Genomic DNA, 14,225 nt, shown 5'->3' with positions numbered 1-14,225 from the left:
GCCAGGCAATGGCAGGTAGGCAAAAAACCTATGATTTCATTTAAATAAAATACATGGAAGAGAGTCCATGCATGCATTTGAATAAAATGACTCAGCTATTGTCTTACAGCATATGCTATGCACTGTGGTATACAGTGCATTGTTTGCTAAATCATATGCTGCAAAATTGCTCTTGTCCTTGTTTAGATACAGTACATGGACCAATCAAATGATTTCATTTGTACTGCTGCCGAGTAACTGCATGCATAAACAGATCAAAAGTGAGAAGAATATAAAGTAATTTTACCACTGAAACACAATGGATGAAAGAAAGGAACATGATGCTAAGGACATCAGTAATCTGACACAGGAGAGATACAGGATTGATAGAAGAAGAGAAATGCAATAGAAAAGAGGGAATGAGTTATGAGACTCAATTTAAATTTGTTTTATTATTTTTTTTTTTTAGATAAATAAGTGAGTGAAATCAATGAGCAGAGCCCGAGGCCAAAGCAAATCAAACATAAATCCTGCTTACGCACAAATGCAGGCAACATGCTAACGAGACTTTGAGGAGAACATGAATTTCAAGACAACTGACAGAGGGAGGTTAACAATGAATCTGAATTGAGAGATGTTGAATTTCTTTGCATACATACATACATACATAAAGCAAGCAAGCTTAAACAAACTGAACCATGCTGCAGGACTCAATCACACACCTTTCCTCCACACTTCACGCTGTGACTGTAGACTGGTTGGCTGAGTTGTACTTGATCCAGTCATCAACTCTGTTTGCTACAACGGTGTTCCTGTCAGTCATACACAGGCTCCCATAATGTTTGCTTCACCATGAGGGCACACACAGGTGTGGGCACATGTTCTTCAAAACTACAACTCCCATGATCCCCCAAGGCCTTCCAATCGAACAACATAGCCTTGAGCTTTGCACTTAATGTGGTCTCTAAACTTGTCATACAAGCTCATACAAGGCAGCAAAGAATGAGTGTCCTGCAGCAGCATTAAGAGCAGCATGCAAAAACACAGGCAAACATCCAAGTGCTCACACTATAGAAAGAAGTGTCAAAGTTCATTAGAGTTCTGTGCATGCAAATTCATATGGTTAGCTGGGTTTTATTACAGACCTGTGACCCAGTTGAGAATCACTGGCATATAGTATGTTTCAGGCCTGACGCTCATAATTACTGAAATCTGTGTTTGTTTGTGGCTGGAGATAAGTCTCACAATTAGTATTCACAGTCAGTTCTCCGCTAATGAAACAAACATCCAGTCTGATTCTGAAACCAACCAGACATTTTAGAAAATGTTTGCACCGCACGTCACATATCAGAGGATCTGAAGATTATTAAACATGTTTTCTGCATGTACAGTCGTGGCCAAAAGTTTTGAGAATTACATAAATATTAGTTTTCAAAAAGTTTGCTGCTAAACTGCTTTTAGATCTTTGTTTCAGTTGTTTCTGTGATGTACTGAAATATAATTACAAGCACTTCATACGTTTCAAAGGCTTTTATCGATAATTACATGACATTTATGCAAAGAGTCAGTATTTGCAGTGTTGGCCCTTCTTTTTCAGGACCTCTGCAATTCAACTGGGCATGCTCTCTACCAACTTCTGGGCCAAATCCTGACTGATAGCAACCCATTCTTTCATAATCACTTCTTGGAGTTTGTCAGAATTAGTGGGTTTTTGTTTGTCCACCCGTTTCTTGAGGATTGACAACAAGTTCTCAATGGGATTAAGATCTGGGGAGTTTCCAGGCCATGGACCCAAAATTTCAACATTCTGGTCCCCGAGCCACTTAGTTATCACTTTTGCCTTATGGCACGGTGCTCCATCGTGCTGGAAAATGCATTGTTCTTCACCAAACTGTTGTTGGATTGTTGGAAGAAGTTCCTGTTAGAGGGTGTTTTGGTACCATTCTTTATTCATGGCTGTATTTTTGGGCAGAATTGTGAGTGAGCCCACTCCCTTGGATGAGAAGCAACCCACACATGAATGGTGTCAGGATGCTTTACTGTTGGCATGACACAGGACTGATGGTAGCGCTCACCTTTTCTTCTCCGGACAAGCCTTTTTCCAGATGCCCCAAACAATCGGAAAGGGGCTTCATCTGAGAATATGACTTTGCCCCAGTCCTCAGCAGTCCATTCACTATACTTTCTGCAGAAGATCAATCTGTCCCTGATGTTTTTTTTGGAGAGAAGTGGCTTCTTTGCTGCCCTTCTTGACACCAGGCCATCTTCCAGAAGTCTTCCCTCACTGTGCGTGCAGATGCGCTCACACCTGCCTGCTGCCATTCCTGAGCAAGCTCTGCACTGGTGGCACTCCGATCCAGCAGCTGAATCCTCTTTAGGATATGATCCTAGCGCTTGCTGGACTTTCTTGGACGCCCTGAAGCCTTCTTTACAAGAATTGAACCTCTTTCCTTGAAGTTCTTGATGATCCTATAAATTGTTGATTTAGATGCAATCTTAGTAGCCACAATATCCTTGCCTGTGAAGCCATTTTTATGCAACGCAATGATGGCTGCACGTGTTTCTTTGCAGGTCACCATGGTTAACAATGAAAGAACAATGATTTTAAGCATCACCCTCCTTTTAACATGTCAAGTCTGCCATTCTTACCCAATCAGCCTGACCTAATGATCTCCAGCCTTGTGCTCGTCAACATTCTCACCTGAGTTAACAAGACGATTACTGAAATGATCTCAGCAGGTCCTTTAATGACAGCAATGAAATGCAGTGGAAAGGTTTTTTTGGGATTAAGTTAATTTTCATGGCAAAGAAGGACTATGCAATTCATCTGATCACTCTTTATAACATTCTGGAGTATATGCAAATTGCTATTTAAAAACTTAAGCAGCAACTTTTCCAATTTCCAATATTTATGTAATTCTCAAAACTTTTGGCCACGACTGTAGGTGAGTCGATATTATTCACTTTTCACACAAAATCATCCTTCCACTTATCCATTATTCTGCCATCTTACTATTTCCTTTCTCCCCTCTAGCATTTTAGATGTGTTCAGAATAAATTCTAGCACACTGCACAAAATATGCTGAACTGACAAGTGATAATTTTTTTTAATGCATTATGTGACAAACATTTCAAACTATAGTATGCTGCATGACTGGCATATGACCTCATTATGTTGCACGTTTAAATCAGCAGGTGGGATTCAGCTAATATCTTAGACTGAATGGCAAAATAAATAAAAAAAATTCATGCAAAAAGGTCTCTTGACAATCCAATCAGATTACAAGCCCAGAAAGAGATGTTTATTCATTTATATTTGACAAGAAAACACATGCATTCTTGAAGTCGTTACATGAATATTCTTAATTTGCACAATTTACAGCATGGGGTCAGTAAGGTTTTTAACTGTTTTTGAAAGATGTTTTATGCTAACTATTTAAAGTACATAGTTAAAATATTAAAGTTCTTCAAAAACATGACTTCTCTTCCTCAAAGTTTTGATCTTTGACAGTTAAGACCATGATTATTTAAATATTTAATTTGTCACAAATTATGAAAACAGAAAACCAGTTAAAACCAAATAACTTTCTAAAGCAATCTAAACAATCATCATATTACTGAGAAATACATTTCACAAGTTAAAAAACAGTATCAACTTGATTTGATGTTCAGGATGGAGAATGCTGACTCACAGCTGTATGATCCCACCCGGGTCTTTTAAGTCAGGTTATTTGCATAAATGCATTTGATTTGTTAAGACTCAAAACGAATACACAAGCCCAAATGGTGCTGGTTCACTTTTGGCAAAGTAGCTTTGCTGAAATATGGCCAGAAAAAGGCTTAAATGTCCCCCTTCTGGTCCGAATTTGGCCCGCGGATCACTAATTGACTTCTGAGTGCTTCTAAACTTGCCAATGAGTTTTGAACAGAAAGTTCTCTGATGTCCAATGTTTCATAAAAAAAATAAAATCAGATGGCTACATAAAACTCAACAAGGAGTTGGCCTCTGGGCCGCCAGTCACAGAGCTGCCTGTAATTTCTTCCCAGCACATACTGCCGATATAATAATAAGTTAAGTATGCGAGTATGCAATTCCAAACAAAGCCTCTTTTTTCTCTGTACTGACAGTTTTGATTGTCGTTCTTCACCATCTGAGGAAATTGTGTGGTTGTCTCTAAGCAGCTTATCATCTGACCCACACACACACACACACACACACAGTCTGAGATCCCTGCCCTCCATCACACGGGACGGCATTTACACACTCCAAACTTTCTGCACTTTGTTGAGAAACATCTCACAAGAATGATATCCAAAAAAAAAAATCTGCCATAAAATAATAGTAATAATAATTTCCCACCTTGTAGTGGTAAAGGTCACAGGGTTGTTAATATAAATTTAATGTAGCATCTAAACCCTCTATTTCCCACAGGGAGTAGAAGCTTTCAAACTCAAATGGAGTTTGCATGTGTAAATATAACAATCTGCCTCTTTTTTACTGGCAATAATTACCATCATTATATGAGGAATGTGAAAGCTGTGATTGAGGGAAAACAGCGGCATGTTTTCATAATTAAAGCTTAACACAAGGCTGTTAAATGTGACGTGTCTATATTGAGGGCTCTACCTCCAAATGTCAGAATCATTTTGAAGACCATTATGATTTCACGGAGCACCCATTGTGGGCTGCTAAATAACACAACCAAAAACTAAGGAACCAAATCCATTGGAGAAATCAATCCCATTTGATGTTACCTATCTGACATACATTTGATTGCTTTTATTGACTAGACTTACTAAAACTAACTAATACCTGACTAATAATTATAGCTACATGTGTGATTCACTGTCAGAAAAAAACAAAAAGTACACAAATTGTCACTGTAGCCGTAACTTTTCAAATACTACTAAAATGTATGTATAAAATGTAATGCTATAACCTTTAAGGTTCCCCCACAGTTGCAATCTCCAGGAACCTCAAAAGGTTCATTTTTGAACCTTTTCTTCTAAGAGTGTATGTACTAATTGAAGCGCTGCTGAAAAATCATCTTTAATCAAGGAATTCTGTAATTTGCACCAAAGGCTTCATTTGACTTTTTAAATTATTATTATTATTTTATTGAGCCATGTCTCTGTGAAATTCTGGTCCCTACCAATGAATCTTTTCACTCCTGAGTCATAGCTCCCAACTTAAAGCCCTTTCAACAGCAACTATTCAAAAGACTTTGAATGATGACAAGACTGACAGAAGAAAACTGCACAAAATGTCAGACAATCCAAAACAACTAAAGAGATTCATGTCACAGCCTTGCAAAGAACAGGGGGGGGGGAGAACGGTTTGCAAAGCAGTTGCATTCAGTGCCCGAAATAAGATGCAACTGTATATAGCAAAATACTTCTCCCAATGGAGAAAAAAAATATTCATTCATTCAGTGCGGTTCTTTCTTACATTCAATGTGGTACATCCATTCATTTATTTCAATGTGGCTTATTCATTCATTCATTCATTCAATGTAGTTCATTCATTCATTTAATGCTATACATTCATTCATTATATTTTTGGCACACATTTTTTTGATTTTCACCAGGAGCAAAAAAAGTCTCTATAATTCATTTACAGTATAATGGAATATTATTAAGAAAATGCCTGTAACTACTGTAAGTACATGTGGTGCATGGTGGGATATTCCACAGGTTCTAACCTTTTTCCATGACAATCTGAGCCCCAGGTTCAGTCTATGCATGTTGCTTAATAAAAATCACCAGCCACACAGTTGTCGTTAAAGAAAATCAATTCCCAAACTCCTTTCTCCACTCCTTTGCGGAGACATTTCCGCTTCATTCCTCTGCAGGGGTTGTTGGGAGACTGAGCCGATTTGAGGGCCCACAGGACTGAAGCGGAACCTGAATTCCCGTCTGTCATCTTCCCTCTCCCTCATCTTATAGAATTAAACCTCATCCATAATTCAGCCCGACATGCGCAATTATTTGATTGTAGTAATGTAATGAAAAATGAATTGCACAGCCAGTCATTGTGATGGAGGTTTAATAATTCAAGTGAAATGGATAAAAAAATTTAAAAAGGCAGCCTTTACTCCGGTGAGACTGGTAATAGCAAAAAGCGCTTTTATGGCAGTTCATGGGTATGGATTCTTCTCTGGGATGTTGTGCTAACTGCACTATTCATTGGTGGAATTGAAGCCCGTTGGTTTTTCTCAGTCTCTTCAACTGTGGGCTCACTGGGGCTGTGTGCGTTTAAGAGAAATCTCTACAGAGAGACTTAAACAGCTCATGTTTCCTAATGGAGTGCAGGGTGATACTAGCAATACTGAGTCAACCTGACAGTCAAGTAATTCTAATTGGAAATCTGGCAGTGTGTCAGCGTCTGGAGGCTTAACACTTTACAGAGACAGAAAGATAAACTGATTAACAAAGTGGAGAAAAGTAAAACTCAAGAGGGCTCAATACTGGTCAATACACTGTAAAAAAAAACTGTAAAAAAACAGAGATTTTCCAACAGTAAAGCACTGTTATTCAAAAATACAGTTGAATACTGTGAATGCAAACCGTTTTTGGAAAAAAAACTTTTAATCGCAAACTGCTGTTTAATTCAACGGTACAGAACAGTATTTTTTAAGTCTAGTCACGTGTCCAAAGCTGTTTCGAATGCTCACAACTCCTCAGAAGAGAAACCTGCAGGTCTAATCTGAGCAAGATCATCAAATCTAGCCTCATCTTTTCACCTGGTGTACGTAAATATTGCAGAACGAAGGATAAAGAGTTTTAGAACACAACAATTTTGAGGTTTGTCCCGAGTCGACTATGAACTGAACGGCTGAAGCTGAACTGGTCGAGATAAACGGCATTCCCGCACTGGGTTTTCCCTCCTTGCTTGAGGTAAATGCAATTTTATCATTTTCAATGTTACACTGTACTAACCTTTATTATATTATTTGCTAATAACAAATCGATTTTTCTGAGTATTATGTACTGAATTAGCAACATGTTAGCTACGTTTGCATTCGACGTAAGTTTAGTTTATTTTAGCTCAAAGAGGGCTTGTGTTAAACTAGCATGGTTATTTTGCCGTTGATATTTGCTGACTGCATTATAAAATGTTAATCTGCAATATTTGCAATAAAACCTGCAGCAATTCCTTTACGCATGTCAGGCACATGCGGATGCATAGTTTTTTGCCTAATGCAACGTTTAAGTGCGGTTTCCCTCAGTGCACAAGAGTTTTTTCAAAATTTTCAGCCTTTAAGTGTCACACATATGGTCATAAATTTGGAAAGAATAAGACTAAACTGCATAAAACTGATGATTTAACGTGTCACGTTGACTTTTGTAGCTCGAAGTGTGAGGATATCCGGGGTCTAATCTTACACCTGAAAAACCACATTACTGAAGGTAAGACTGTTACATGCCCATTCAGAAAATGTAACCAAAAATTTACTGTCAAGTCTACATTCACATCACATGTCTCAAGAAAGCATAAACATTGTTCTAATGAAAGTCTACTTGACTCAGTTGCAAATCCTGCCAGTACTAGTGATGGTAATAATACAAGTTGTGATATGCAAACTGACGATTTCTGTCCTGAAGAAATGGATGTGTTCCCAGAAAAGGAAGATGAAGGAGAATTTATAAGACATTTGGCCTTGTTTTATCTGAAACTTCAATCTAAATTGCTCCTTCCATCTTCTACTATTCAAACCATCATTGAACACTATCAGGAAATACATGACATAAATCAGTCACATCTAATTTCCAAACTTGTGGATAAATTGACATTGCTTGGACTAACTAAAGATGACATAAACACTGTGATTGATACCATGAAAAGTGAGGATCTCCACAGGGCTTGTAATACTCATGCACTTAAATCTGACCATAAGAGAAAAAAATTTTTCAAAAATAACTTTAGTTATGTAGAGCCCGAATCCATTTGTCTTGGTAAAAATGAGTCGGGCAACGAATGTTTTGTGCAATATATTCCTGTGAAAAACACGATTGTGTCCCTTTTGTCCTCAGAGTCAGTGAGAGACCAGCTACAGCAAATACAAACTAGAGTCCAGACTGATAATATTTTTCAGGATTTGTGGGATGGCACAAACATTAAAAAGAACTTACTACTCAAGCACACAACATCTTCAATTGGCATAATCCTTTATCAGGATGCCTTTGAAGTAGTAAACCCCCTAGGGTCAGGGAGGAAAAAGCACAAGATTTTAGCCATGTATCTGACACTTGCAAACATTTTACCACACAACAGATTGAGTCTTGATCAGATGCAACTTGTACTGTTATGTCGAGAACAAGACTATAAGCATTTTGGACAGAATCTAGTGTTTGGCTCTCTGGTGAAAGATTTAAAGGATTTTGAGACAAATGGAGTAATACTGCCAGATGGCCAGCTCTGCAAAGGAACCCTTTATGCAATTTCAGGTGACAATTTGGGTTCACACAATATTGGGGGCTTCACTGAAAATTTTAGCAGAAGCTCATATTTTTGCAGGTATTGTGAGATTAATCGGGAAGCATTTCTGGCAGACCCTCTGGCCAAGGGCCCTGACCGCACACCACAGTCATTTCAGAAACATGTTGAGGATCTGAGTTGTAACGTAGAATCACGTGACTGTGGTGGTGTTAAATTTGACTCCATCTTCAATGAGCTCACATATTTTCATGTATGTCAGCCCGGATTACCTCCTTGCCTTGGTCATGACCTTTTTGAGGGCGTTGTCTCAACTGATTTGGTGTTATACCTCAACCACCTTGTGTCAAAAGAGAAAAACTTTACTTATGTTCAGTTGAATCGGCGCATAAATCAATTTAAATATCTAGGCAATGATGCTAACAACAAACCTTCTGAGGTGAACCCAGGGGCTGGAAAACTCTCCGGACATGCAGTTCAAAATTGGTGTTTCCTGCGAATGTTGCCAGTGTTAATTGGTGATAAAATAAAATGTCCTGAAGATAGTGTAGCATGGCAACTTATCTTACAGCTGAGAGAAATTGTAGAGCTTGTTTGTGCACCAGCAATTTCCACAGGTCAGGTAGCCTATTTACGAGTTCTGATAGATGAATATTTGCATACCAGAACACAGAGTTTTGGGGAACATCCACTTAAGCCTAAGCATCACTACCTAAATCATTATCCAGAACTTATCATTCAGTTTGGGCCACTCATCCGTTTATGCACATTAAGGTTTGAAAGTAAGCATACTTACTTCAAACAATGTGCAAGGAAGCTTCATAACTTCAAAAACCTCTGCAAAACTCTTGCTGAAAGACATCAACTTTTACAATCTTTTCTAAGTACTGGGTCACTGTTCCCACCCTCTGTAGTAGTAGAGAAGGGAACTGAATTCATTGCTGGAGACTACAATGCCAAGATAATACAGTCAGTTGGTCATCTGAACTTTGATCCTCTTCATACACTTATAAGTCATAGTGTGACTGTAAAAGGGACAACTTATAAGAGCAACATGTTTGTGGTGATAGGCCATAATGATGACGGACTTATAGTAGGACAAATCAAAAAGGCTATCATTCATAACAATTCAGCTGTGTATTTTATCACTGAGGTATACCAGGCTGTTCGTCAACCTTACAGTAACAGTTATTGCACTACACCAATGCAGGAGGCCTATTACTGTGTCAGTCAATCAGAGCTTCTTGATTATTACCCACTGCCTAAATATTCAGTTTGTGGCATGTCTTTGGTAACTCTTCACCACTCTGTCCCCACATTTTAGATTCCTTTCCTACATGTCAATCCATAACGAGATAAAGGCTATCATCCTCAGGGCTTTGCCCAGTCTGACTGAGGAGATTCGAGAACATGTCATCACTTCACTTGAACGCTCAGGTGTGGAATCTATAGAAGACCTCGTATATGTACAACAGGAAGATCTCAAAGATGTCCTGCCTATTATACAGCAAAGGAAACTTTTGGAGGCATTCAAACTTGGTAAGGTTTTGTTTCTATTTGTAATAATTATTATTATTAATTGTTTTGTTTTACATGTATATGCTTTTTATTGTCAAAGGGATGCTAACCATTGATTTTCTATCATTCAATTTTCATTGTTATATTGAAAAAAAAAAATTAACCTACATCTTGGTAAGAAATTGGATTAGCTTTTAAAAAATTGTATTTTAATTGTATGTGTTTCAGAAACTACAAAAGTCACACTTGATCTCCAAATATTGCCAGATGAGTCAACAGATACAAGTATGTCTTCACTCTCCAGTCCACAGCCTTGCACATCTTCAAGCTCAAGCTCTTCACGAGCATCAACACCTTGTACTTTAAGCAAGGCAAGCCAATCACCCAACATATCCAGTAAGTGGTATGAAAATTTTGAGATTCCTTGGGATAAAATGCCTGTGGAAGTGCAGTCAGCTATTGCCAACAGCAAGCGCCCTGCTCCTGACAAGCGACGCCAGATGATACGTATCCTAGCTGATGAAATCAGGAAATGTGAGAATAACCCCACACGCAATGAATGTCTCATCATCTGCCGCAACATTGTTAAGCATTTCCCCAACAGTTTTGCAGATATGACACCAAGCGGTGTCATCATTGGTAGTGGATGTACTTCACTGCTTTGTCAATTAAAAACAAGAATTGAGAACATGAACCGTGCAGGGACAAAGAACAGACTCCGAACTTCAAAAGTGCCTGGACAACAGCATCAGAGGCCAAGTGATTCTTATGGATGCACACAATTTAACCCTGAACTGCCACCAGAAGAAACATATGAAACACTGGAGCAGAAGAGGCAACAGTTGGAGACCATTTATAGACAAGAAGGTATTCGCAGTGGTGAGAAGGGGGAAGTGATTAACCTTATGAAAACAACATTCTGTCTTCAGCGTAGACACATAAATCAGGCTCCATCACCGTCCATCGAAGATATGAGAATCCAGTGGCCTTACCTTTTTACACAAAGAGGTATCTTCATTCACTTCGAGTTACTAACTGACATTAACGTGTTACGTGTCTTGGACCTATCCATTAAGGAATGTGGACAGGGAATCAGGAAGTACCTGCAGACCAAATCAAAGAACAAAGATGTGCAGTCTATCGTCACCCAGGATGAAGATGGAGAGTTGACTCTAATACAGCTGCTGATGGCCTACTTCGATGAAGGGATAGAGGGACTAATACTCCGTGCTGATGTATGTTTGTTTACATTTACATAATACTTGCTATTACTGGGTTTGTTATTCTGTCATGTATAATTTTTATACAATTGTCTGTGTTCTGCAGATATCTGCCACGGCAGCAGATGTTGAGAGCACTCTGACCATCCCCGCCTCTCCACGACTGATACTGCTGTGTAAGTGTCAGATAAGCAAGGTTCTCACATCAGTCTACCTCATCAACATTGTTTTAGCCATCCCAGGCCATGACAACTTCTGATCTGCAAAAAATGTATTTAATTTACAATGAATAAAGTACTGATGACCATATTAGACACTGTTTTAGCTGCAATTTGTTGTCTTTATCAGTTGCCGGTGATGAAGCCACAATTGGAGGATGGATGATCACCATCGAAAATCATGTAATCTGTGAAGGTGTCGACCAAAGCATCATCACAGGGCTAGCTGCAGTTTTCTCTACTTACTACATCTTTAATCTACAGTACCAAGAAGAAGCTTCAAGGACCCTGGAGTTTGTACAAAGGTAAATATTGTTTTGGTATTGTGCCTTATTTCCCAGATCTGTTAAGAGCTTGTCATTTAAATGGCTAGTTCACTTTGAAATTAAATGTTGATGTGTTTTACCCCAAGGGCATCCAAGATGTAGGTGTCTTTGTTTCCGCAGTAGTTTCAATTTTGATGTTTTTAGGTCCAACCGTTCTTGTCTGTCAGTCATATAATACATGCCTATGGTCACCTCATAAAAGAAAATACACAGATTCAAATTAAACCGTAAGTACACATTTATGAATTAAGACACGAAACGAGCGGTTTGTGTGAGAAAACCAACAGTATTTATATCATTTTTTACCTCTTGAAAAACATAATGTCCATGTTGCAGTGAACGAGCTTCTTTGTGATTTGCGCGTACTGGCTTGTTGATGCGCCGGCGCGACTCCTGGCTGTATGTGCCTCTCGCGCGAGCATACGCAATTCTTTTCTTTTTAAACATCCCTAAACATATATTTTTTTAAAAAACATTTCTTGTTTAAAACATCCCGGATAAGCCGAACGCGCTCACACACCAAGAAGCTCATGCCCTCAACATGGATATGATGTTTTTCAAGAGGTAAAAAACTATATAAATACTGTTGGTTTTCTCACACAAACCGCTCGTTTCATGTCTTAGGTCATCAATGTGTACTTACGATGTGGAATTGTTTAATTTGGACTGTTTAATTTGAACCTGTGTATTTTCTTTTATGAGGTGACCATAGGCATGCATTATATGACTGACAGACAAGAACGGCTGGACCTAAAAACATCCAAATTGAAACTACTGTGGAAACAAAGACACCTACATCTTGGATGCCCTTGGGGTAAGCTAAAACATATCAAAATTTAATTTCAAAGTGAATTAGCCCTTTAATATAAATTGTGCAATGATTTAACAGAAAGCAGAGAACTGTCAATAACATAAACCATGCACCACCATAATTTAATGTTTGTTCTCATACATATTATGTTTGGAAAAAATATATTATCCATATTTAATACAAGTCTCTTTTATTTATGTAGTGCTTTATCAATACACATTGTTACACTCATATGGCAGAAATGTCCAAAATACAAATCATGCAGTTAGTTCATGCACATGTTGTGTGCACTTAATGTAAAATAATAAAGATATTAAATTAGTAGTTACATTACAGTTGAGAAAAAATATGTCAGTTTCATTTGATTCCGAGGTGGCTTTTTACATCCGTCACAGGTGTCAGTCAGGACTCTGAAATGAGATCATTCTTTCATAATGAATATACACAGAGGTTATTATCATGAGTAAACCTCTTCGAATAGTCTTATATAAAATTCATCATGACTTACCAAGCCTAATATATGTTATTTCTACATTGCTTTTTAGGCGCTTCATTGGTTTGAATCCAGAGAGAGGGACAAAGGCCAGCCAGGTGAAGGTGATCTCCAAAAAGACGGGGAAACTTGTCCATAAAAAGACTGCAACTGTGAATGTCCACGTAGCCAACCTGATAAAAAATCTTTTGGACTTTGAGTGGGGTTTTGTGCAGTAATACAAAGCCAGTACAGCTGATGTTCAACATCCTGTTTCAGAGCTGAAGTCGCTGCTGTGCTCTGCAGTTGAGTGTTAATGCAAAGTCAGTACATTGTTCTGCATTTGAGTGTTCAGTTGAAGTCAGTGCAGTATTCTGCGATTGAGTGTTAATGCAAAGTCAGTACATTGTTCTGCATTTGAGTGTTCAGTTGAAGTCAGTGCAGTATTCTGCGATTGAGTGTTAATGCAAAGTCAGTACATTGTTCTGCATTTGAGTGTTCAGTTGAAGTCAGTGCAGTATTCTGCGATTGAGTGTTAATGCAAAGTCAGTGCAGTGTTCTGCTGTTGAATTCTTATGTGAAATCTGAAATGACAGCACTTTTTGCAACAACATATTTAAATTCACAGGATTTCAGTATGCTGCTCTTCAGTGTGCATGTACATTGCAGAAAAAAGTATTGCTGTTTTACAGTACATGTTCAGAGAATTGTATTTTGTCCATTATTTTAATGTCCACATATTTGTTAAGTGGAAACAATGTTAAATGTATTTTATATATTGGCTTTAATAAAAGTCCAAAGTTTTAAGGCCATCTTTTGTGTTTAAGAAATTTTCTTTTTAGAATACAAATTTTAAATCATAAATAACAAACATTTTTAATATAAACTAATACATAAAAAACTGTATAATACCAACCAATAAATTACAGTATTACACTGTACATAATATTTTTTTTACAGTTCAGTACTGTAATATATTTTACAGTAATAAACTGTCATTCCATATTACAGTACATGCACTGTAAAATTACAGCTCAAAGCCGGAAAATTTAGCTGCCAGCTGTTTACTGTAAATTAACAGGATTTTTTTTTTACAGTGTAGAGCAGAGAGAAAAGGCAAAACAAGAGAAAAGTTTTGGGAGTCTAAAACAGAGAGAAACACAAAAAGACAAAAAAGCTCTACAATAGATTTTGGATAAAGCAGCAGCTTATCTGGTTCTTAATTTCTAGATTAATCTTATTAA

General features: G+C 37.9%; 1 protein-coding gene and 1 long non-coding RNA gene across 3 annotated transcripts in view; one reads left to right on the top strand and one right to left on the bottom strand.

Annotated features, from left to right (window-relative positions):
* LOC132098804 (uncharacterized) overlaps window positions 1-14,225 on the bottom strand; it is a 73,997-nt gene that overhangs the window by 21,962 nt on the left and 37,810 nt on the right. The gene's annotated exons all lie outside the window — the stretch shown is intronic.
* Window positions 6,739-13,389, top strand: LOC132098802 (uncharacterized). 2 transcript variants are annotated; one of them, XR_009422974.1, is made up of 8 exons: window positions 6,739-6,876; window positions 7,331-7,389; window positions 9,741-9,955; window positions 10,163-11,169; window positions 11,261-11,330; window positions 11,503-11,677; window positions 12,401-12,512; window positions 13,055-13,188. XR_009422974.1 is itself a non-coding variant. In XM_059505010.1 (7 exons), exons 3-7 carry the CDS (start codon window positions 9,754-9,756, stop codon window positions 13,218-13,220), a joined length of 1,620 nt encoding a protein of 539 aa, XP_059360993.1. In that variant the 5' UTR covers window positions 6,739-6,876; window positions 7,331-7,389; window positions 9,741-9,753; the 3' UTR covers window positions 13,221-13,389. The 2 variants fall into 2 exon arrangements, 1 of the variants encoding a protein (XP_059360993.1); XM_059505010.1 differs by lacking the exon at window positions 12,401-12,512 and having other exon boundaries at window positions 13,055-13,389.

The sequence above is a fragment of the Carassius carassius genome, chromosome 22 (genome assembly GCF_963082965.1).
Source record: "Carassius carassius chromosome 22, fCarCar2.1, whole genome shotgun sequence".
In the NCBI taxonomy this organism is placed as follows: Eukaryota; Metazoa; Chordata; class Actinopteri; order Cypriniformes; family Cyprinidae; genus Carassius; species Carassius carassius.
This window is presented reverse-complemented; position numbering and strand designations above follow the sequence as displayed.